The sequence below is a fragment of the Diadema antillarum genome, unplaced genomic scaffold (assembly GCF_040938485.1).
Source record: "Diadema antillarum isolate AM-2024a unplaced genomic scaffold, OU_Dant_1.0 seq00001400_RagTag, whole genome shotgun sequence".
Classification (NCBI taxonomy): domain Eukaryota; kingdom Metazoa; phylum Echinodermata; class Echinoidea; order Diadematoida; family Diadematidae; genus Diadema; species Diadema antillarum.
The window spans coordinates 928,098-953,582 of record NW_027272155.1 but is presented as its reverse complement, the minus strand read 5'-3'; the positions used below and the strand labels follow the sequence as shown (position 1 = coordinate 953,582).

General features: G+C 38.6%; 1 protein-coding gene across 1 annotated transcript; it reads right to left on the bottom strand.

The window, feature by feature from the left end:
* Positions 1-1,570: 1,570 nt before the first annotated feature.
* Positions 1,571-25,070, bottom strand: LOC139709036 (mixed lineage kinase domain-like protein). The gene is made up of 11 exons (XM_071621004.1): positions 24,874-25,070; positions 19,837-20,008; positions 18,497-18,614; positions 17,353-17,448; positions 16,677-16,803; positions 14,986-15,095; positions 12,890-13,116; positions 11,011-11,162; positions 6,680-6,741; positions 4,413-4,562; positions 1,571-2,008 (listed from the first exon to the last, which is right to left on the bottom strand). The coding sequence occupies exons 1-11, from the start codon at positions 25,068-25,070 to the stop codon at positions 1,974-1,976; spliced, it is 1,446 nt and encodes a 481-aa protein (XP_071477105.1). The 3' UTR covers positions 1,571-1,973.
* Between the last annotated feature and the right edge of the window lie 415 nt (positions 25,071-25,485).

Here is a 25,485-nt window from a genome sequence, read left to right as displayed (position 1 = left end):
CCTGTACAGTTATTAATCAGGAGATGGCAGCGCACTGTTTAATACGCTCGACTTGAATATTCGGCGCAGTGACCTTGCGTTGTTTTATTGTGACATCACAATGGTCATGTTTAAGCGTCATAATGGTGCTGATGTTGTTTGATTTTATGGCGTGAGTGGGAATGTACGCGAAACAAACGTCATAATGCCCAAGTACTGTCCAATCTACACCCAAGTTCCCACTGTTTATTTTGCGAACAACAAAAAGGTCTGGACTCTACCAAATGGTTCAAATGATATGATATCATCGTAGAAACTAATATTTAAACAATTAACCACATTGTGATTCTGAAAATGAAAATGTGTAATGAAGAATAACATATCATTCCAGATATGATACGAGAAGATATGACTTGAACATAGACTTCGATCCAGTGCCAGGAGCTGAGTGTGCGCTCCCTCTTCAATTTTGGACGCACTATTTGTACGCACGCGTATGGCGACTACTTACTCTATAGGTATAATCTCTTTGCATTACACATAATCACATATCATATTTCGCTCCTTTTCCAAATTTTGAGACAATCAGCTGACTTGAACAGAATTACTACATTGCCACATCTCGTTTTCTTCTATATTGTTCTTGGCAGAGTGGAATCAACTCTACACAGAATCACTATCAATATACACAACTAATTTCAATGAGTCACCAGGTGATCAAATCCACGACTTAATGAGAAATACTGGCTGTGACATGAATAAGAATATTCTTCATACCGTGAAAATATGCTACTGACCTTTTATCCACTAAAATACTCTATGGGAGCAGAATGATTTATGTGCATTGCTGACAAAATATTGACAGAAATACAGGGAATCTCAGACATAATATAACAAGGTTGGCATCACCACTGCATTTATATTGTTACAGCAAGAACCTACTTGTAAATATACTACGTAAGAGATCAGCTGCATACATTTCTGATAAAAATTGGGACCACATAATTCACCTTGCAAAAAGCAGTAGCTCATTGTAAGCCAGCTTGTAATAGTAAGATTTCCCTGTACTAATATGCCAACGTGTTGTCTTCTCTTTCAAAGGCTGCAGTTTTCGTTTCACAGATTAATACCAATCACTTTAAATCTGTGGTGGTTCAACTACAAACCTTGGACATAAACAGAATTCATACCAATTGGTCCTGTAAGGCAGGAAATCACACAATCACACTCTAACACAACATGAAATTGCTCTTAAATAGACTTTCATGATTACCATACGAAAAAAAAAATAGCACACTATGACATGAGATCAGATCATTTTATGTTTGGTTAGCCCTTCGTGCCTGAAGATTTACACCATAATCCTAATTAAACACATGAGAAGAAATAAACAGATCTCTTTTGATTACATTTTTGAGTGGCATCAATAAACTCTAAAATGATGGGTTAAACGTGGCTATTCAGTGCTCAAAAAATAAAAAGCCCATTGCACAAATGGATTGCATTCTTTTACATGTCCACAATTATCTACAGAAACTGTAATGTGAGTCAACACGTCCATTTGATGAGAGAAAAAGCTTAATCGAAAATTGATTCCCGCAATGGTCAACTCTTGTTGGACAAAAAAAGCATGTGTGACTATTTTTCATGCCATATGTTCCAGTAGTAATGTCCTGATTCTGCAGAATCAATAACAAGTGAAATTCATCTTACCCGACCAAGCACGAAAAATTACTCGCCCGAAAAGATCCACTTTCACAGTATCATGCATACCAAGCTACTGTTGTAGGCAAATACTAGTGACTGACCATAGAAAATTAGATATGAAGCACTACTAGCTTTCAGCTATTTGGAAGTCAATTCATTCAGAGAAAACATTACGCTTTTGCCTACTGGTTGACAACATCTACGCAGAAGATGATATCAAGGTGCACACAGAAATTCATGGGAGACCTGTGGAAGGGGGTGGGTTGTCGTGACAACTTCTGATCACATTATAGGCACATCTTATTCAGTCGCGTGACGACATCTGAAAGAAGAGAGGCAAAATCAAGGGAAAATAATAACAACTTTATAAAGACTTTGTTCTTATAACAGCCATCATGTCTCAGACACAATATTTACTTTTTGATTCTTTATCATTACTTCTACTATTACGTAACTGCAAGTGTTTTTCTTATGGTAGAGTAAAACTTCTCTTCCATTTGATTCCTTTGTTTTTAGTATATGAGTGTTTTGGTCGCAGAACTTTGAGATGCATCATGGTTTCCAAAAGTATAGATCTCAAATAAACAAAAAATTGCACAAAATTAAAGTTTTCTCTCTGTTGTGTTGCGTGTTGTAGCAAAATCAGTCCGTCCTCAGTGGGTTTACAGATCATACATCCCTTTAGCAAACATCACAAAATTTTGCATGGTTGAAGAGTTATGTATCTAATTAGCATGTATGAAATCTTATGGCAATACACTACTACATTTTTAATAGGAAGGAAATGAAAAAATAACCCCGTGTCATTCGAGCATACATTCCCCTTTGTACCAAAAATAAAGGTTGGAATTGTTTTGGGGTCCAAATGAATTTACTGGAGATCTACACTTGTACAATATTGTGTCCCCCTCCACCAACAAGAAGTGATACCCTCTCTCCATCTATCTGATCTGCATCGTAAAGTTTTCTCTTGAAACATGACAAAATAACCAATCTATGACATAGTGGTAATTTTGCCTCTGACGAAGATTCTGCTAGGATTGAAGACTCAGGCCCCTTTTGACTCCATTTTACTCCATCGGCTCACTACTATTGAATAAGCAGTTTTCAGAAGCTTTTTTTTTTGTTGGCTACACTTTTATTACCATACTCCAAGGAAAGGTGCTACGGGATATGCAATTTTCAAGCTGCTGTGACCTGAAAGTTGAGGTTGCACTATGGAGAGGGGAGAATACTAGACAGGGACAGTTGAAAGGAAGAACAGAGTGAGAATCAAGTTTGGAAGTCAGTGGGAGGAGAAAGATGAACCACAGAGGGAGAAGAGGAGGGGAGAAGAAGGTTGGCATATCATAGAGATAAGAGAGAGAAGTGATGAAGATGTGAAATTCCAAATGATGTTTCGAGAAATGAGTAGAATAAACAAGGCAATCGCCAAATTGTGTCTCGCCCATTCGCGTACAAGGAATTAATGTTTTTTATAACTCCCAAAAGTTAATTGACCTGCTTATTACCTTTGACCTTGTGGTGACCTTAAAGACCCTAAGGGACATTTACCATCCAAGTTTGGTCACAAACGGACAAAGGGATCAAAAGTGATGAGCCGTAATCGAAACGCGCCATAAAAACTTAACATTGGGCCCTAAAAATTTGTTGACCCCTTTCTGTGACCTTTGACCTTATGATGACCTTTAACTCCCCAAGGGACATCTACCGTCCAAGTTTGGTCACGAACGGACATAGGGATCAAAAGTTATGAGCCACAATCAAAACGTGCCCTAAAAACATAACATTGGGCCCTAAAAGTTTGTTGACCCCTGTCTGTGACCTTTGACCTTGTGACGACCTTTAACTCCCCAAGGGACATCTACTGTCCAAGTTTGGTCGCAAACGGACATAGGGATCAAAAGTTATGAGCCACAATCACAACGTGCCCTAAAAACATAACATTGGGCCCTTAAAGTTCGTTGACCCCTGTCTGTAACCTTTGACCTTGTGGTTACCTTCAACTTCCCAAGAGACATCTACCATCACCCAAGTTTGATTGCCATTGTAGCAACATGTGCTGAGTTACGTGTGATAAGAGTCTTGCAAGTAAACTTTAACGTACAATGTATGACCTCAAATGACCTTTGACCTTATCATGTGACCTCTTACGGCACCATAACATGAAGGTACCCCCAGTACATCCATCACCTAAGTTTGATTGCCATTGTAGCAACATGTGGAGAGTTACATGTGATAAGAGAGTCTTGCAAGTAAACTTTAACATATGACCTCAAATGACCTTTGACCTTATCCTGTGACCTCCAACGGCACCATAACATGAAGGTACCCCCAGTGCATCTATGACCCGAGTTAGGTTGTAATCCAAGCAACTTAAGTGAAGTTATTTGTCAAAAGAGAGTCTTGCAGGTAAACTTTAACGTAGAAAAGAGAGTCTTGCACATATTCTTTAATATATGACCTCAAATGACCTTTGACATCATCACATGACCTCTGATAATACCATAACATGAAGATACCCCTAGTGCTTCTATCACCCAAGTGTGGCTGCCATTGCTGTAACAGTTGCCAAGTTATGCATCATAAGAGAGTCTTGCAAGTAAACTTTTAACATTTGTGACGGACGATGGACGGACGCCATTTGGATCCCTTAGTCTCGCCTTCACCTCCGGTGGACGAGACAAAAAGAGAGCGGGTAATTCTGGCTTCCATTTCGGACTCACCTCCTGTGTCTGGCCTGTCTCCTGGACGTGTCGCACGGCAGATCTCAATGAGCTCGCGGAAATCCTCGGGAATGTCGGTGGGTGGTTTCTCTGTCTTACCACTCTTGATGAATTGGCGCTTTTCTGCGACGTCTAGCGTCTTTCCCTTCTCTGAGCAACAGGGAAACATCAGAAGGAGAAATGACTTTTAATTCACTGGCCCACAATAGAACTCATCCGCCTGTGCAGAATTATGGCAACAGATATGAATGTTTAGAACAGACTTCTATAATATGTATGCTGTATTGTTGACTGTGCAGTCTATACTGTAAAACAAGGAATGTTCGCGTGCAGTTTAAAGGGGAAGGCTAGTAACTGATCAGTGGGAATCAGTGGAAATGCTGGGAGATGATTGTTCCAATCCTTATGGGATTCATTCAAGAGTTCATTGTATATCTATTGTTGTGTGAAAATGATTTGCTTCAGAATGGTCTCATATTCAAGTAATGTGCAGTTTAATGCTTCCAGGTTAGCGTCCCTGGTCAGTGACGGAGCATTAATCTGCACATTACTTGAATATGAGACCATTCTGAAGCAAATCATTTTCACACAACAATAGATATACAATGGACTCTTGAATGAATCCCATAAGGATTGGAACAATCATCTCCCAGCATTTCCACTGATTCCCACTGATCAGTTACTAGCCTTCCCCTTTAATTTTGCGAAGTTTGCGAGAGCCAAGATTCGCGAAATTGAAATGCACACGAAAGTTCTTGTCTACTATATACACTGAATGTTAGAGGCGACTCACGAAAATGTCATGCTGTGTAAAAGGCCGTTGGCTTCATTTCGTGAAAATTTCATGCCGCCAAAATATCGTGTTTTACAGTATAAAGTACATGTATGGTGATAGAACGCAGCTTTACATACAATATATTACAAGATTGTAGACAACTGTGTAGTAGATGCCATTAATTTTGAAAGCATGATATTGCTTGTATCTGGGACTTACTATAACACGCATTTCCCCTAGACCCGTGCCCAAGTATACTTGGGACACGTCCTCAATGGACAGGTGGAATTCCCAATCAAAAACCACAATGATGGACTACAAAGAGAAATAAATATTGTGTTTCAAGAGAAAAATTTCCCCATTGCAAATGACAACTAAAAATGTTGCTATGGCAACTGGTATGCCTCTGCCATAATGCATGGTTCTCCTCATAGGTCTATAGTACCATGTCTTGACAATGTATGATGACAGTTTCACATAATCGGCAAAACATCAAAATGACAGGTTTGTCACAAATATGTTGAATATTCACTTTCCCTGAACTAGGTTTAATTGGATATATGGCTATATTGTTTAAGATAAGAGTGCTCGTACAATGTAATTGGGGATTTGAGCATTTTTTAATTGACTTTTGACCCTTTCATAAGTTTATATGCATTGAGCAATTTCCAAGGTAAGGTGAAAAAAGTATAATTTCAGTATAAATGTTTTTTTTTTTTTGCATTTTAACCCGGCCTTTGACCTTTGACCCTATGATCCTAAAATTCCCAAGAGAATCACTGTCAGGTAGAACATGCATATATGTACTAAGTTTCAGCTCTCCTGAGCTCCTGGGAGGTTCCACCTCTCAGTACTTGGCTACTACTGAAGCTCTCCCAGTGTTCCATATTACTCCACAGAGTGAACAGTTCATCTTGTACAATTAAACTCCACTGTTTCATATAAACTCTGTAATATAAATCAACTATTATATACAGATGAATCATTGCTTACAAAACAATAATTCTACAAACTTATGAACACACAACCAAAGAACTTAGTTTTTGTGATGTATGAACATTTATGTGCACACTTGAATGACTACCCTGGGAGTCATGCATATTCATGAGGATGATGAATATTCATGCATTTCATATTATCACACAAATTCAGTAGTCATCTGATATAGGTGTAGAAATGAAGAGCACACTATGCTTCCACTAACATGAATACAACTCACAATTATATCTTCCCCAGGTTATAACCAACATTTCTCCTTAATGAGAGATAAAACAAATATGTCATTCTGTTACTTATACTCCTGGATGGCAAAATCGATCAACCATTCATAAAATTGTCTTGTTAAGATTTGTGAAAATCATTCACATTACCACACTATCCCTCTAGGAATGCTACAATGTACCTGCCAAGTTTGGTGAAAATCGGTCATGGGGTTCTCAAGAAGAAGATGAAAATGTAAAAATAATGTAATAATAAATGCAAGATACTTTACCTTCTTCCGTAGCCTGGAATGGCCTTTTCCTTGAGGCAATCTCATAAAACACAACTCCCAACCTGGAAAGAGATAGCATACAAAATAGAAGGATAAATTTCATTTTGATGCTTTACAGGAAGGGGGGGGGGGGGGAAGGGGAGTAAGTGCTTCTTAAATGTGATCTGTGATACAAGTACCCCACCACACTCAACATGAAAGATGCAATCCCTGTGTAATATACATTATACAACATCTTGAAAGAATGTAGCTATCCGATTGGTCGATTGCCCATCACGTGACATTTAGTTAAAAGTTCCATCGCATGCTGTGGCTGTCAGCTGTGCAATTTTGTTTGAGCAAAAATCGATAGCGCATGGCTAACATCACCCATTTCCATTGACTTCCGTGTTATACACTCCGATTGCCTTGAAGTTTTGTTCCATCGCACGGCTCTGATGTCACATGAAACAAACACTTGCCGTGCGCGTTCAACAATTACAAGTGAGCTTCCAAGCGCATACTTTTGTCACCCATTTTGGTAAACAACTTCAACCGATCTGCTTCGTGCACATACGTACAAGGTGTCTGTGACTCTGCGGCTACTCATTCATCTTTCATGGAAAATGGTTGCCATTTCTGTGCTAAATTCAAGAATCTGTGTGGACCACATCTCTTGACGTTTGAGGTGTTGCATAAATCAACTAGTGTATGGTCTTTACTCGTGCAATGGAACAAGATTTTGCACTAAGTGAAAGATGAGGCACACTATTCAACTCAGCTTGTCGCCTTTGTGCGAAATCTTGTACCATCGCACTTGTGACCATTCACTATTTATACACTATATTTTTAATAGTAGCATGTTAATGAGTGGTTTCTTGCTTCTAATTCTGATCAACAGTGCTGCTGTCTGTTCTCATGATACTGTAGCTGTTCCTGAGCAAATTCACTCCATCCTCCTTCTTTTGATTGGAAGACAGCATCAAATTTGGAAAGGCATCGTCATGAGGAAGTTTTACTAAAGCACATATTTCGACTCCAACAGAATACTCAGTGAGAGTGTGTGGACAATTGGACAATCCTTTAAAAGGTCATAAATTATCTATACTTTGATTTAATTCCAAGTTCTGCTCTCTCCGAGTGGGATACAGTGGCCTCCCATTATAACAAAGTCCTTGGGATCAGCAGTTTTCTTTCTTTATATCGAAATTTTGTTATAACCGAAATAAACAAATAAACAATAAAACCAAAATAAACAAATAAACAATAAAACCAAAATAAACAAATAATCAATACAAGGCAAGTGCCATAATGTGTCTCGCCCATTCGTGTACAAGAAATTGTACGCGAATGGGATATAACAGATTTTAAAAAAAGAGATATAACAGATAAAAAGAGATAGAAAAGGGTAAAAATTTATGGCAAAAAAGAAACGTGCCATAAAAACTTAACATTGGGCTCTAAAAGTTTGTTGACCCCTGCTTGTGACCTTTGACCTTGTGGTGACCATCCACTCCCCAAGGGACATCTACCATCCAAGTTTAGTCAGAAATGGAGTTATGGATCAAAAGTTATGACCCATAATAGAAACGCGCCATAAAAACTTAACATTGGGCTCTAAAAGTTCGTTGACCCCTGCTTGTGACCATTGACCTTGTGGTGGCCATCCACTCCCCACGGGACATCTACCATCCAAGTTTAGTCACAAATGGAGTTATGAATCAAAAGTTATGACCCATAATAGAAACGCGCCATAAAAACTTAACATTGGCTATTAAAGTTCGTTGACCCATGCTTGTGATCATTGACCTTGTGGTGACCATCCACTCCCCAAGGGACATCTACCATCCAAGTTTAGTCAGAAATGGAGTTATGGATCAAAAGTTTTGACCCATAATAGGAACGCGCCATAAAAACTTAACATTGGGCCCTAAAGTTCATTGACCCCTGCCTTTGAGCTTTGATCTTGAGGTGACCTTCCATATATGGTAAAATGTGAAACTTTGTATGACCCCTCCTCCCTCGAAGTTTGATTGCAATTGAAGGCCAGAGTAAAGAGTTATTGAAGTTTTTGTAGCGTTACGGACAGACGACGGACGGACGGACGACGGACGGATGGACGGACGGACAACGGATGGATAGACGCCGCAGGCGATTCCTTAGAAATGTCGCTACAGCGACTGGTTATACCCCCGCCAAACAACATTTCATAAGCTTTGGTCAAAACAACATTTCATAAGCTTTGGTCAAAAAACTGAGGAAGTAGTTAAATCCGCAAGATCTTTCCTTGATCTTCTGCCATTAATATGCCGTTACCATGGCAACGTACTTTCGGGTACTGTAGAAAAATGCGTCTTGCACATCTACAACCAAAGGCACACATCTGTACCAAGTTTCATGGAAATTGGGCAAAAACTGAGGAAGTAATTTGCAACACAAAATTTTCCATCATTTTGGCTCATAATATGTGAGCTGTTACCATGGCAACATACTTTTTGTCACTGTCAAGAAATGTGTCATGCTGACCTATATCCTAAGACAAACATTCAATATGAATTCCATGAGAATTGGAAGAACACTGATGAAGCAGTTTTGCCATGAAGCATTTTGCCCTACATTTTACCAATAACATGCCGTTACCATGGCAACGCACTTTTTGCCACTGCGGAAATATGTGTCTTGCACATTAACAAATTCAGATGAATATCTGTACCTAATTTCATAAAAATTGATCAAAAACTGTGGGAGGAGTTCGCGACGCAAGATTTGTACCCATTTTTGCCCATAATATGCCATTACCATGGCAACGTACTTTTGGGTACTGTCAAAAAATACGTCTTGCACATCTACAACCCAAGGCACACATCTGTGCCAAGTTTTATGGGAATCGGTTGAAAACTGAGGAAGTAGTTTGCGACGCAAGATTTGCAACGGACCGACCGCCCGACCGCCCGACCGCCCGACCGTCCGCTGATTCCTATATACCCCCTTCAAACTTCGTTTGGCGGGGGTATAACAAATAAGCAATTAAAAAAAAACATACAGAGGATAACGTTATAGTCTGAATTTTTACTTCGTTTTAAACAGAATTTCGTTATAACTGTGTTCGTTATAATGGGTGGGCACTGTATCTAGAACAATTTGAGACATCCAGGTGATCAGATTAGAAGCCAACAAAATGAGACTTAAAAAAACAGAAAAATTACAAAAACCCATCTTTGACTTGATACTGATAGATGGTATCAAAACACATATATCATTTTCCATGCCCTCTGGAGAAAGATTGAGTGTTTTTTAAATTCTTTCCATTTTCAAGAAAATGCATCTCTATGGAATTCCTTACATATTTTCTTTATAATGTTCTAATCTAATGTCATCATGCATTGATGTCCAGTTGTAAGAAGAAAAGCCCTCAAGTTGAAAATGCTGTTTTAACATTACCAGCACAGACACCTTTCCACAGAATCAAAGAAATGGGGCAATTGATAGACAATGTGGCAAGTAAAAATTGGTCGGATTATGGCAGCAGTCTGCTGTGATTTTTCTCCTAATGCCAGCAGAGGAATAAATCAAAGTTGTGCATATCACCTGCTATTTGGTGACTCATTTGACATTCATTTCTTGCTGCAAACATATGAGTGGATTAAATTAATGCAGAAATATTAGTAGAACACATCAGCAAAAGTTTCACAAAAAAAGTGGACAATCTGTTCAAGAGTTATACATTTTTCATGCTCCTGTTCAGTCATCACTAGATGAGAAGACTACTACAGTTTGTGACATCATGTTTGTTCGACGATATAAAGAAAATAAAAACAGAATTTGAAATATTTTCATAAAAGAAAGAGTACTTGACTTACCTCTTTCAGAAAGCTGGGAGAACAATATTACTCTAAATATGTGTCAATGACTAATGTAAATGCAGAAATTTTCATGATACATTGATTTTAGCATATTTTGTGCTACTTCTGGCTAGCATGAATTCTAATACCCGAGAATATGTTTTTGAACCACTCAGCATGAGAAGTTAATCACACAACAATATCAACATTTCTAGTAGCTGAGGGAGTAAGTGCATTTCATCAAAAATGAAATCTTGTGGAATTCTCTAAAGATTTTATTTTGCTGTACATACGTGCAATCACAAACTGTAGTAGTCTTCTTATCCCCAATGCCTGCACAGAAATACAAACATGTAATTTGTGAATGGAATGTCTGATTTTCCTCAAAAATTCACTGGTGTGTTCTACTAATATTGCTGAATTTACTAACATATATTTGGGTGAAGTTTTCCTTGAAGGAACCATGCTGAATGAAAGCACAATGATATTTCAGAGAAAAAAAAAACTTACTTGTAGATCTCGGTCTTAATGCTGATCTTGCCATTAATGCTGGCCTCCTCAGGGGCAAGATACAACATCTCATCTTTCTCCACATCACCTTGGACCTTGTCTTTACGCTGACTAATCTTTGACAGCGACTTTGTCATACCATTGTCCGAAATCTGCAAAAGCCACATGAGCAAAGAGCATCCAGAAAACTTAAATTATGTCTAGGTAAGAATAACAAAATATATGAAATTAAGTATAGGATGGTCTATCATGGGTCCAATCCTGCTACAAGTCAATTTAACCGGTTCCACATGGGAACCTGGTGGCCTGCGTATCAAGTCTATGGGGATTTCAGAATTTAGTATAGAGCAGAGGCTTTGCATTCAGTGACTGCCAAGAACAAAACCCAAACTGATTTAAGCTCCAGCAGTTTTATCAACACAGCTTTACACATGATGCTGACTATTCAATAAGGCACGTATACAAAGAATTATACAAAAAATTTACTAGAACAAGATACAAATAATAGGTACAGTACTAGAGTTTGAGGACAAGGAAAGGAACCGGAATGTAATAAGCACAGATTATTAGACAAAGTGCTTAAATACAACAGAGGATGGAAGAAGAACATAAAAGGATTAAAAGCCTACTAGGTCACGTAGCTGCCTGTATGGCAGAAGGACCCTATAAAGGCTTGTGTGCCTCAAAAATCACAATAAAGGAATGGTTACATCATATGAATGAGCTTTCAAAACTCTGTTGAATCATGTCACAAACCCGAATTCGATTTTGAAATTGAAATTTCACGGAAGGGCCCAGGCTTGCAGTAACTTTCCTGTATAGTCTTCACTGGCATTAATTATAATGGAGTTAATGGAGTTAAAATGAAATGCTGTTAGGAAATATGGTTTAGATGGAAACTTCATATTTATGCATTGCTGGTTGAGCTGGCTCCCTGGGTGTTGTGTTGGGTTGGGTACGTTGAGTTAGATATTTAGTTATTTATGATTTTTTTCTTTTTATCTTCTTCTCTTTCTCTCTCTCTCTCTCTCTATTTTGCAGTTCTGTTTTGTTAATTGTCCAAATATAATGAAATCAAAATGAAATGTTGTAAGGGAATATATATGGTTTATATCGAACCTTCAAATTTATGCATTGTGCGTTAACTGCATGTATTTGTAAGTGAGTCAGGTTTTGATATCTGTAGCCATTCAAGAGTTGACAAACATATGTTCAATGTATTATTAATATTCTTTCTTAGTTTTGTTATGTAGAAAAAGGCCTCTGATATTTGGATGGAATAAGAAAGATTGGTAGTTACACATATCTTAATTGACACTTACAAAGAAACGGTTGTTTTGTTTTTGTTTTTGTTTAAATGTATGCCTGTTAATGAAATTTGTATCTTTTTATATTGTAAGCTGACTGTTTTGGGTGCACCAGGTGGGTTGGGGAGGATGGCCTGAGGGCCCAAGTCATTTAGTTGGCTCTTTCCAGACCCGGGCTGCCCAACCTGGTGCACCCTTACCACTCCAGTGTATGTTCTGATTTCGAAATATGTACTATGAAATTTCTGAATGAAAGCCGAATAAATAATAATAATAATAATAATAATAATAATAATAATAATAATAATAATAATAATAATAATAATAATAATAATAATAATAATAATAATAATAATAATAATTCATCCGTGGCTCTCTCTCTCTCTCCATGACGTGATAGTGAGATTTTATCAAATCAGGTACAGCAGATTGCAGAATATGACTTTGCCCATTTTAAACAGAAAGTAGGAAATTTAGTGCACTAGTACACATTAGTAGGCCTACACATGCTCACTGTAAAGTGTGATGTTTGCAGTGGATACAGCAGATTTGCTGACACTATAAAGCCCCACCTTGACTGCGTAGTACTCGTTCACAAAGAAGCGGGTGGTGGTGATGGCACGGTGCAGCATCGGCTTAGACTGACCGTAATGGATGGCATAGACGCCTTGGGCACAGTCCCGCGCCATCCGCAGTCGTATCTTGTTGGGCTCCCAGGGTAAGGGGTGGTCTGTTGGGTTCTCCAGCACACAGCGCAGAGAACCGTGCTTCATGTATTCAACCACAAAGCACAGCCTTGCTGCAAAAAGTGGAGCCATAGCAGAGGAACAACATAAAAACAGGGCTGTGGGACTAAGTAAGGTATTCTGATCAGAGTGCTGCCCATTCATCGGCTGATATCAACATCCATACGTTAATCTACCTCTTTCTCATACTTTTGCATTGCATCTTTGGTTGTGATTCGCCAATATGTTAGAATCAATACTCAGTTCAAGTTGTGTTTTCAATATCCGGTATGCGTGGGCGAGTGAATACAAAAATGTTTCATTAAAAAATCAGGCAAAAATGAGAAGTTTGCAACAAAATGATACTGGTCAAAGCTATGTTTGCAAACAAGACAGCATGGTGACAGCATTGCTTCACAACTGTATCAATGGTCTGTTTTGTAAAATACTGGTACTGGTAATCCTTTTGTTAATCAGCAACTTTAGCCCCTTACTCTCCTTCTTGCAAAGTCTTGCATTGTCACATGTCAAAACTCCAAAAAACAATTTCACCCAGAATTCTTAATTCCTGAATACCAAAACAAAACAAGTAAAAATCAGTGAAGCCCTGTGCGCAGGCGATTGGAAGTCATGGGATACAAAATTGTCACATCAACTTAAAATCATATCACTGCAACACATATATCCCTAATCTGTAAAAATATTCAAGACTTCAAATATCACAGCTTTCCCATTTTTTGCTTGATTTACTACTACTACTACTACTCTAATTGAATTAACATAATAATAATAATAATAATGATAATAATAACAAAAATAATCATGATAATAAACAACATACATATAGCGCTACATAAAGGCATTTATAAGAACATCGAGACAGAACAGAAAGTTGAATTAAAATAAAGAATGTAATTATGAACATTGAGATTTGTACATAGCAAAGGAAAGGAGGGAAAATATTACAATTGATTGAATAAGTGAGTTTTGAACATTGATTTAAACTGCCTGCTCTTTGAACATTTTGAATGGGAAAGGGAAGTTTTTTCGAAAGAAATGGAGCCATGACAGAAAATACCGAAAATACCCTATCATTGTAGGCCTAATACCTGTAGGTTAAAGTATGAGGTAACTATATATGGTACCGGTATCAACTCTTTTCAATGTGCCATGGTAGAAACCCCTTGTTTGCCACATTATTCTGAGTCATGCCTTGGAAAAACATTATATTTTTTCAATCTATGTAACTTTTATATATTTCTGCTAAGTTGGACAAAGTTGTAAAGAAAAGGGCAAGCTTTGCTTTGATGTATTATTTGTATGACTATCTATGATTCTTTTTTCTTTCAAATGAACAGTAGCTACATAATTGTAAAGAATGACGTTCGTACACCAAACAGTGACAGAAACTTAGAATTTACACATAAATCCAGTGCCCTGAGTGGGGAACATCGCTTGCTAGTCAATCACCAAACAATATGTACGCTATATGTGAGAGGAACGGAATTGCAAGAAATGCTTTCAACTAACTGTAGCATTTGGTGATTTATCAACCGGTTTGGGCGGGTTTGTGCGTTTGAGCAGAATGTGTAAAGTTGGCGTGCGAACTTGGCACACAGAGAGTTAAAGTGCAGAGTAAAGAACAGAGAGATTGGGTCAAGTAAAGGAGTAATGTAAGATCAATGGGACAACATCATTACATATCTTGTGAACTATAATTAAGAACTTGAAAAGTGATACATTGATGTATGGGGAGCCAATTTTGGAGGGATTGGAAAACTGGAGAATTGGAGTCCTGACACTTTTTTTCACAGTGTTTGTTTGGTCTTAATCTATCTATAGATGTCAGCCCGAAAGAGACAAAGACACTAGTTAGCACAAGTGAAGACATGCAGTCACATTTAAAGGGAAATATAAATGAAACTTCCACAGACTTTTCTCACCTTCTGCATCCACTACATATCCATACAGCTGGACGATGAACTGTGAAAAACGCAAACACTTCCATTTATCCGCCTCCTGTAGCAGCTCCTTCTGAGTTAATTTCGATTCACTGGCATTAAAAAAAAAGAAAAAGAAAGGAAAACTTCAAAAAGTGAGACTGCATAATGTAATAGGGCATGAGATTTCAAATGGCTACACCAAGTGAAAGCACCACACTGACTATTGTACAGCTCTGCTTTCACTGGGTTGGATATAGTGCAAAAAAATCTTCCGGAAATATTTCAAGACAATCAGCAATTCAAATTAACTACAGCTCACATGAAACACATCATTTTTGAAGGAAATGCTTGCTTGCATTATTGTTGACCCTACAATGTACATTGCAGCTACAACATTTTGATATGCTTGACCTTCACAGCACTTTGCAGTTTTGACATGCTTTGTACACTGAGCAACTCCTTTAATATGTAATGAAACTAATTAACTACAACATAGGCGTGTACCTAAAGGCCGTGTCACACCAGCCTTGCGTGCGACTTGCAAAGAACAATTTTGATTACCCGGAGGTCCCCGTAGATGATCTGCACATGACAGTACCTAGCATGTATCTCAAAAGTAGTCGCCCGGAGGTGCGCACGCACATTTTTTTACCCGCAACCGTGTTTAGGCCCTGTCACACCTTTCCGGGCAAGCTACTCGGGCTTGTTACATGTAGGGATTTTCTAGCATACCAGACATTCCTGAGGGCGGAAAAGGATTTGTGCGAGTCAGCGCATGTGTCTTACTTGCTGGACGCGTTATACTTGCGAGTATACTGTGTGACCTTTGTACCAGTCGCGTGGGGGCTGACAACTCAGTGAAGGAATTCCTCTAATGGAATGGCTGAAATCTCACAGAATTTCATTATCTTGGCTGCATACGGGACTGCGAAGTACCTGCGTGGGAATTGCCTGGGAAGTACTGCTGCTAAGGGTCTCCTACTGGCGTTCTGCGTGGACCTCTACGGGCATTCCCGCGACTCACCCGGAAAAAGTTTTGATCATGCTCAAAACTTGGCTGCGGTTAAATCGGACTTGCGTGAGCACCTCCGGGCAACTACGCGCTAGATACTGTCAGGTGCGGACCAACTGCGGAGAGCTCCGGGGAGTAAATTTGTTTCCCCGCAAGTCAAGCCGCAGAAGTTCCCTCGTATGGTATGACAAGGCATGAATGAAAATTGCAAACATTCTTGTTCGCCTGCTGAAAATCTTCTACGTGCTGGAAACTACCTCCTCGCCACAAGCCCGCGTAGCTTGCCTGGAATGGTGTGACACGGCCTTAAGATTGTGCAAATGCTCCTACTTGCTATTGTATCTTGTAGTGTAACATGGTCTATAAGCAGGACCTTCACAGTATTGCACCCGAGTAGGGTTCTCTACCTTGCACTACAGTGAAATTAGTGGGTTGGGATGGGGTAAGGAATTTACAAAATATGAGTTGAATATATTTTTCTGTTCAAGAGCCTTGAAAAGAATGACACAGTTTTAGTTCTGATTGGGCTTCAGGTTTCCAATGTTTTTTTTTTGTTTGCTTGTTTTTTGATGATTTTTTTTTTACTTTATGACATACAAAAAACCCCAAAAACATAATTCCAACAGAATTCAAAGCTTATTTGATGGAAATCTGTTTTGCATCAATGACGCAGTCATACCTGTCAGTAATCTCCTTAACAATCAGCAATTTGTTTTCATGCTTGTGGTTCACCCTGTAGATTGGTCCAAAAGTGCCCTCATGCAGGATCGTCTTATCACAGAAGGCTTCATGACTCATTCGCATATCTTTGTGGACAGACAAAAAAAAAAAGAAAGAAAAGAAAAGAAAATGACAAGAGTTGGAAAATGAAGATGTGTTTGTTTCTGAAAAGAGGATCATTTTCTGCCCATAGCCAAGGTTCTTGCAAACTGCACTGTCTCATGAGTTTGAGTTAAAACTTGTCTTCCTTTTCTTGACACTGCCTTCGTTTTTCAGAAATATGTAATTGATAGTTCTCACAGAATATTCAATAATTTTCAACAGAATTGAATGTTAAATTTTGAATGTGAAATTCATAATTGGCAAACAGTTGTGAATACAGCAAGCTAAGTCTTCAAATTGGCAAATCCTTGTGTATCTCCTTTGGAAGCTTGATAGGTGTAGACCTAAAGGCAAAACATATTTCTGATACAAAATTGGCAGCTAACATAAAGCCAGTCCCAGGTTCAGGAAAAAAATCTAATCACTAAACTCTGACAGTGGTATCAAAAGCTAAGTTTGCTTTGGAGGCAGGATCAAAATCTGCATATAAAAGCCGGATATTGTCAGTCTTGCTGTCTTTTGGCTGCACCTACTGTCCAGGTTCTGGTTAAACTTCAGGTTAGCTTCCAGGTCTGCAATTTGCTGCTTGAGCTCTTCCACCATCTCCTGTGTCTCCAGTCCTAGTTCCACTGCAATGATTGAAAGGGGAGTAGAAGAAACAGTGCAATGATAGTGACATGTTAAACACTGATAATCCTTTTCACGATGAACAAAAATAGCAATGAATGTACTCATTGTATGAAGTAAAAGAAAAAGACAATAACAAGCAAGCACCAAAAACCCCAAAACAAAACAAGAAGTACGCGAATCTGTTTTGGTGTAGTGTGCATGAATATCTATTTTATGGTATTCTTTTTTTATGAGTGACTCCTGTTGTGACATAAATCTAACGCCACTAGCTTAAATTTTAAATACAAGGGAATCCCTTGTAACAAGATCTTTACATGTAGGTCCAGCTAGTTTACCTTGTTATCGAGAGAGGTTATTCAATGGTAGGTTGTTTTTTGTACGCAATCAATGGAAAATTGTGAGGTTATGACATGTTAGCTCACTCATTTGAATATTCATATCCAATGTACAAGAACTATTTTGCAGAAATTACCACAACTTCAAAATGTCATACCGGTAACTTCCTTATTCTTTTTATCTGATTTCAGTCAAATTTCAACCCTTAAACTCTTGGGATTTTACTCTTTGTTATCATCTGAACTAACTTTAATATATTTGGACTGGATTATGGGTTCCATTCCGACCCCTCACTCCCTATCCCCACCCCCCCCCCCCCCCCAACATTGGGAGACATTCCACCTATTAAATGAACTTTCTTCCACTGGAGATAGAGGATCAAGTAAGCACCTCAAGGGAATATAAGGCTAAGAGAATACAGCTCCAAAGTTCACTATTCGGGGTACAGCTTGAAATCAGAAATGTTCATGCGCTGAAACTTTTGCGAATTTTGTGAGGAGCCATCAGGATTCCAAACGAAAGTAAAATGCATGCAAAAGGGTTTGTCTATACAATGCATTGAGTGCCGTGGCAATTCCAGAAACTTTTATGGTGCTAAAAGGCACTCGGCTCCTATTCGTGACAATTTCATGCCTTAAATGTTTCTGATTTTACAGTATTTACAGCATACTTTGATATGTGCCCTGAATATCTGACAGGCGGTAGACTTACGTAACTCAGCGAGATCATTCCTCGTGTCCTCCAAATCTGTCTTCAGAATCTTGTGCAGCTCAAATGTTTCTGACATTTGATCTTTCATTCCTGTAGTAAATTGACTTTTAAGTTTGGCCTGTTGTGTTTTAAAAGAGAAAACTGACATTAGTGACAATGAAGACAACAATGATGATTAAAACAGTAATACACATGTAATAATTACTACAACAGCCTAAATTTAAATCATACCAATGATGATGATGATAATAATAATAACAATAATAATAATAATAATAATAATAATAATAATAGTAATAATAATAATAATAATAATAATAATAATAATAATAATAATAATAATAATAACAATAACAATAACAACAACAGTAGCTAGAAAAGCACTCGGAGAGTGCAGACCTCCACCAAATTCGCGAAAATTAAACCCTCACGAATAAGCTTATGCAGTATAAATACAAACTTCAAATACGCACTGCTGAAACTCTAAGTTCATTGACCCCGTTTACAAAAAAGATTTTACCTTCAAAAATCTCCAGAAATTCCCATATCACTAGTCTACCACAAGTTTATCATCTGTTTCTCGTGTCATTATCAACTTTTTCCTGCAAGTTCATTCAAATCTGATCACAGCTTCTTGCGTTATTTTGAAAACATCAGACAAGCAAACAAACCAACCAATGCCGATGAAAACATAACCGCCTTCCTTGGTGGAGGTAATAATAAAAATAAAAATAATCATAATAACAACAACAGAACAGAGATCAACAAGAGTAGCAACAATGAACAATGCTATTTTTGACTAGTTCTTTTCATGTTCTTGAATTTTTCAAGAGAATTCTCATGAAAACAGCAAGAACATGTGTGCCGAAACGTCAGGAGTGGGTAGTGCCCTTGTAACAAATCAATAAGAGGGGTAGTGAGGTTGCAACATTGCTATACATAGTATAAGATTGAAGTTAGATGTTAAATTCCTCTGATACTAACAATTGTATAGTAAGGTTAGATTTGCTTTCTGCTGACACTAGCAATGGTGTGGTATACATACATGTACAAATAAGCTGTTATTTTCACGAATGAGGTCTAAGACATTTTTCGCGAAATGTTGTTTTTGCAAATTGACCAGGGGATATTGTAATTGCACTATTACCCCAGCACATTCGACATTTTTAGGTGTTGATAAATTTGCGGTCCAACAGTGATTCACGAAATTCACAAAAATGAAACCCTCAAGAAAATAACGGCTTATACAGTATAGGCCTGTCACCATTTACAATACACAGCCAAATTCAAAAATGCTGAATCAGAGAGATGCACACGGCAAGTCTGTACAAAATACAAACCTGAAGAATCAGGGACAGGCTCTGTTGGCGAGTGGTCAACTGGTTGTTGAAGCCATCAAAGTCACTGTCAACGCTTTTCCGAGTCCATAGTTTCTTGAAGTCTCTCATGCCACTGAGTTTATCCAGGAAAGCCTTGATCTGTTGAAAGCAATCTCTCAGATCCTTAAGTATCCTTGATAAAAAAACAAAATGACAGTGTTTTTTGTTTAATCTTTTTTTTTTTCAGAATGAGTCTTAACCCTCATGCACGGCTTCTGATCTGCTCTCTTATTAAGTGAACATTTGGATAATGGATATTTTCATGGTTTCCTTCGAAATCACATCAGGGATATACATATAATAACAAAATGATATGCTAGGCCCCAGAACTCAAATACCGGTTCATAGTTCTGCATGAGGGTTATGATCGCTATGATACGTGTACATAAAACCCTAAACTTAGCCTGAATCTTATGGTGGGGTCTATCTATCATTATTTTGCCAGGTCAGAGAGTAGTAAATTGACTTTGCAAACAAGCCCTAAAATGATGATAATTCATATTATGCCTTTTATAGAGCTCTTTGTGACAAAGGAAGAGATAGCATTATACAATGACTCAGATATTTCTAATAATGAGTATCGCTGTTTTGGTTACTTTTCGCTACTTCAGTGTGTTCTAATTTTCACTAATCATATATTCAAACCAAAGAAGTTTCAATCCTAGGCTACACGAGGCTTTAATCCATCCCCCTGGTGTATCAATCATCAACAATGAGATTCTTCTCACTACCACTCGAGGGTGAACTGTACCATAACGTCTGTGATTTCATAGCACTGTACATGTTACCCACTTTAATAGTAATAGCTGAATTTACACTCCAGTAAAACTTTTACAGTGCATATTTGAACATTTGAACATTTACATTACATACTCCTAGTCCTAGCTTTGGCTGCTCCTTGGTTGCACATACGCTAGCATGTTAGCATATAGATGAGGGGTTTTAACAGCGACCAGCCCAAACGCTATGGTATAACTGTGTAAAAGGAGTGCCCAGGGGTTAAATGAGGGGTGAACCTACTGCTTTGTGTCTCCTCGTGTGTCACAAAGCAATTTTACGGGGCATGTGAATAGTTAGCACTACTAGTAGGTGAGTAGATCGTATCACCGGATGCTTTTTTTTTTTGGTGGCTTTGAATCCCGTACTCAGAGGATGAAATTTCGGCTAAAAATAACACCACTTATTCTTGCACAGACTCCTGGAAATTACGAATTTAGCCAACTTATGTCAATTGTTCGCTCCAGTTTTTAGAAAATATGCTTCAAACATACCCCTCTAAAAAAAGTTGTCTTTTTGCGCGGTGCAAAATCGCGTAGTAATTCCGGACAAGATTTTCGCAATGAAATAATCGACGTCTTTCGCACCTAGTCCTTTCACCAGAATCACATTCATCTAACAAATCACCGTACGTACACATTCTCACCGAGCGGATGACAAAGAAAAAAATCGGCAAATGAGGCTAAAATTTCGTATTTATACGGTAAAATGTCTGTCTCGAACATTTCAAACAGTTCACGCAATAAAACCTTGTGAGAAATCAACAACTTCTATTTTACGTGCTTTGTCTACGGGAGCTGCATGCGCGGGTGACGAGTTGCGGGCCCCTTCCTTAGCGCACAACTATTCCGCATCGTTCGCGTTTGAGAATGATAGCTACAAATTTCCGATATCAATCAGTGAACTTTTGGTTCTATTCCAATCTTTAGCATTTTTCCTGTATGTGAGTGGGATTTCATAGAATTTCATCAGTCACGAAATGTGATTCAAACATGCATAAATATTAACTATGATGAGGTGCGGGTCACTCAACTATAAATTTGAGGTAAAATGTGAATTTATTAGTGTTTTTACATTTTTATGTCGCGTTTTTTGCGATTTCGGTCCACACAAAGTTCTGTGAGGTTAATCTATGAAGTCTCGCGCATACAGAATGTCATTAGTACGCAAAAATGTGAGTGTCGGTCCTGTAATACCATGGTGTCCGGCAATACCATACCTGTATATACCTATGGCTACACATTACAAGCTCTTTGATCATTAATTTACCAAAAGTATTGTGCATAATGCTCATGGGAAACTAGCTACATGTGTATTTAATTTGATGAGGCTGCCACTCCTCTGAGATTTTGTTACTTTCCCACTGCAGACTCATCATTTGCAGATTGAAACAAATCTGAAAGTATTACAACAGCCTAATCATGTCTATTTGATGTGCTCAAATTGCACTGAATATGTGCTTTCGTAAACATCAAACCAGATATTTTCCTAGCACTGTACAAGGCTTTGGTTCAACCACATTTGCAATATTGCAGTGTTGCATGGAGACCGAGGTTTAATGACTGATGACAGTGAAGAACAACCAAACTGTTTCCTGGACTCAGCACCATTTCTTACAGTGAGAGACTCATGAAGCTTAATCTTTATTCTTTGCATTACCGGAGGGAAAGAGGGGACATGATCCAGGTCTTCAAAATACTACATGGTATAGATAGAATCAACCCACAGTCTTTCTTTGAAGGTGTACAATCAGCGTATCATGGAACAAGATTCCACCCCTTCAAATTATTTACCACCCATAGTCGATTGAACATCCGCAGCAACTTTTTTAGCAAAAGGGTCATCCAGTCATGGAACAGTTTGCTTTCATCACTCCTGACATCCACCATCACAATGTAGATCATTCTTTTAAACATGGTTTAAGATCTAGACACGTTCTGTCTGACATCAACGCTCACACTTGATATAGACTGTTACCTGTGCTACCAAGCGCTGACGACCGGTAGACCAACAGGACCTATACCTACACTCCCGTAGAGATGATGATGATGATAAGAATATGTTGTAACAGTTAGTGAAGAAAAAAAAAATGCACAACATTGATCATGCAACAACGTAGAAATCTACACCGATAATCCCACATCTGCTGGGCTAAACCCCCGAGATAAAGGAGCCACTTGCAGTGCTATCAACTTAGATGGAAAAGTCCGTCTGTCTGTCAGCAGGAGTTTTTTTAGAATCATTTTTTATCAAATTTACTTTTAACGTTTAGTTTTTCTGAGGGGATTCCGTGAAGCCACTCTAATAGCCAGACGTAAACCTCACTAGCGACCCCAACCCTTACCGAGCGCCCCGCGCCGGGGTTAAAGCCTGGTAACACAGCGCTTTACGGCTTAATCATGGCCAATAAAAAACATATCAAAAAGTGGTCTCCCGTGAAGCAGACGATGTTGTTTGTGTTGATGTCGAGTTTAAGATGAGCTACTAATTACGGTCGATTTGTAGCTGTGGCGGGACACGGGGAAAAATCGGAACAGCGTCGGACGCGGTAAAAAGTTTTGAACTGTTCAAAATTTTATACCGCTGACAACTACGGGCGGCACACATGGTAAAGACGTTTGAACGCACGTGAAACACACGTGTTACTGATAATCCGTGTTCCGGTAGTGATTAAAACTTGGAGAGGCGGGTAAGACGCGAAAGTTTAGCGGTCTGTCATGGGCAGAGCACGGTCATTTGACGTCCGTTACGTGTTGGTATCACGGGAAATGGTGTGTATTTTATAGCGGCTTATCACTGACAAATGGATTTTTCCGTGTACATACACGTGGCTGGACGTGGTTAGCCGTGCTTTGGCATAGGCAGTGCTTCAGCAGCTGGAACAGCCGCCAACGGCAATACCCCGCACAAAGCACGGCCAAACCAAAATTGACCAAAAAATTACCACTTACGACCACGACGTCCATGTCCACGTCCACGTACTAGATTTTCATAACTTTTTGTAAGTGATTTAGACGTGTAGTGCTGTGTGACCGGGGCTAAATTAGCCAGACGTAGTCTCCGCTGAACAGATGACTACGCCTATCCCCAGCCATATGACAATTAAGATACAGACTGATCTTTCGCTCAAGTGCCAACTTTTCATACCGGTACCTCGTCAGCTCAGCCTCCCTGCCCTGGTACTACTGAAATGCCAATGGTAGATGCATGATATACACGAGTACTTGAAGAACGTAAAGTTTTATACCTTGACAGTTATATTTTTAAAAGCAATCATTATTTGGTTGAACGTCCTTGCTCAGTACACATGTCCAGATTATTTTCATGTTCGCATTTAGTACAGCTTAAAAGATTAGTATTATTTGTGAGGCTGATCATGTCATATTTTGCAAATTTGCAGAAGCCTGAACAAGTTGAGTGTACTTTAGTCAAGAAAGAAAATATTGTAACGCGTAGTGGTAGAAAAATTAAGCATCCAGTGATACTCGATCTATAGTAGTTGTATGTTACGATTGTTTGGTCGTATGGTTCATACGATTAGTTAACCTAGCTTGCCAGATGGTGATTTCGGGAACCAAAAATGGTAAAATTTGGTGAGTTTTGAAGTTGTTTGGTGACAAATTTTAGTCTGGTAACCAAATCAAAATTTGGTGATTTTGGGTAAGTTTTTGGTGATTTTGAGACCAGATGAAAAATAATCACACTAAGTGAAAGAGAAAATGCATTTTGCCCAAAGTTTCCCCTTGTTCCCTGCAGAAACATTACATGTGCCCCTTTTTGGTCACTCAACACACAAACACAAAAATCCATACACATTTTGCATTGTGTATGTGACTACGGCGCGCCGTGATATTGCACCGAAACTTGCGCAGTGTTTGATGAAGGTTTATTGACATCATTTTGCCCTGAAATTGAAGCCTTACCTACGCTTTTTCTAAATTTGGCGATTCTTAATGGCTTTTGGTGATTTTTCACATACCTTTTGGTGATTTTGCTCTGTTGGGACCTGGCAACATATCACTGTGTATATATGTTTAGTAGGTATACCAAGACTATTTTATATGGGCCATTTTGGTGTTTATATAGGCCTACAAATCATTGACATTGTATATCACAAACATGTATTCTTTGTTATTGTAATGACCATGTCTTGTATTTATGTGTTGTACTCGGAATGGGGTCGGAAGAGTCAATAAAATCTATCTAAATTTATCTATCTACCTGTGTAGGTCGGGATCGGGCTCTGCCTCCAAGTCCTTCTGTAATTCTTTGATGGGGCGGTAGATGACTTCGACGCGCTTGGCCAGAGTTTTCGAGCGGTTCTTGAATGTTTTGACCATCTGAACAGCTTCGTATATGTACTTTCCTACAGAAATGATATCTTTAATGACATCAATGGCTGGTAAAACAGCAGCCATTTTCACACAATATTCACACAATCGGTTGTGGATCCGGTGGTATGCAGCAGCACAGATGCTACCACAGTGCGTGAGTAGGAGCCGGAATGTGTTCCACCGCCAGCTGTGGCTGTACTGTATGTAGTATTCTATCGTTGAAGTGTACGATCTCTGTGCACGCGCACGTGGTGGGATCTACTGTACTGTAGTACGTAGTGTAGATTCATGAGATATTGACCTCCACTTCCGCATTTTGTTTAGTACCATTCGGTTAGCCAGCTATTACAGTTAAGGTCCCGAGGGGGGATACAATGTATGCCCGTGTAGTGTAGGATTTAATATGATTATATCACCGAAAAATAAATTATTGTAATATCATCATTGCTACGTGGTAAAACGATCATAATGTAATGCTGACAATAACAATGGTAAATAA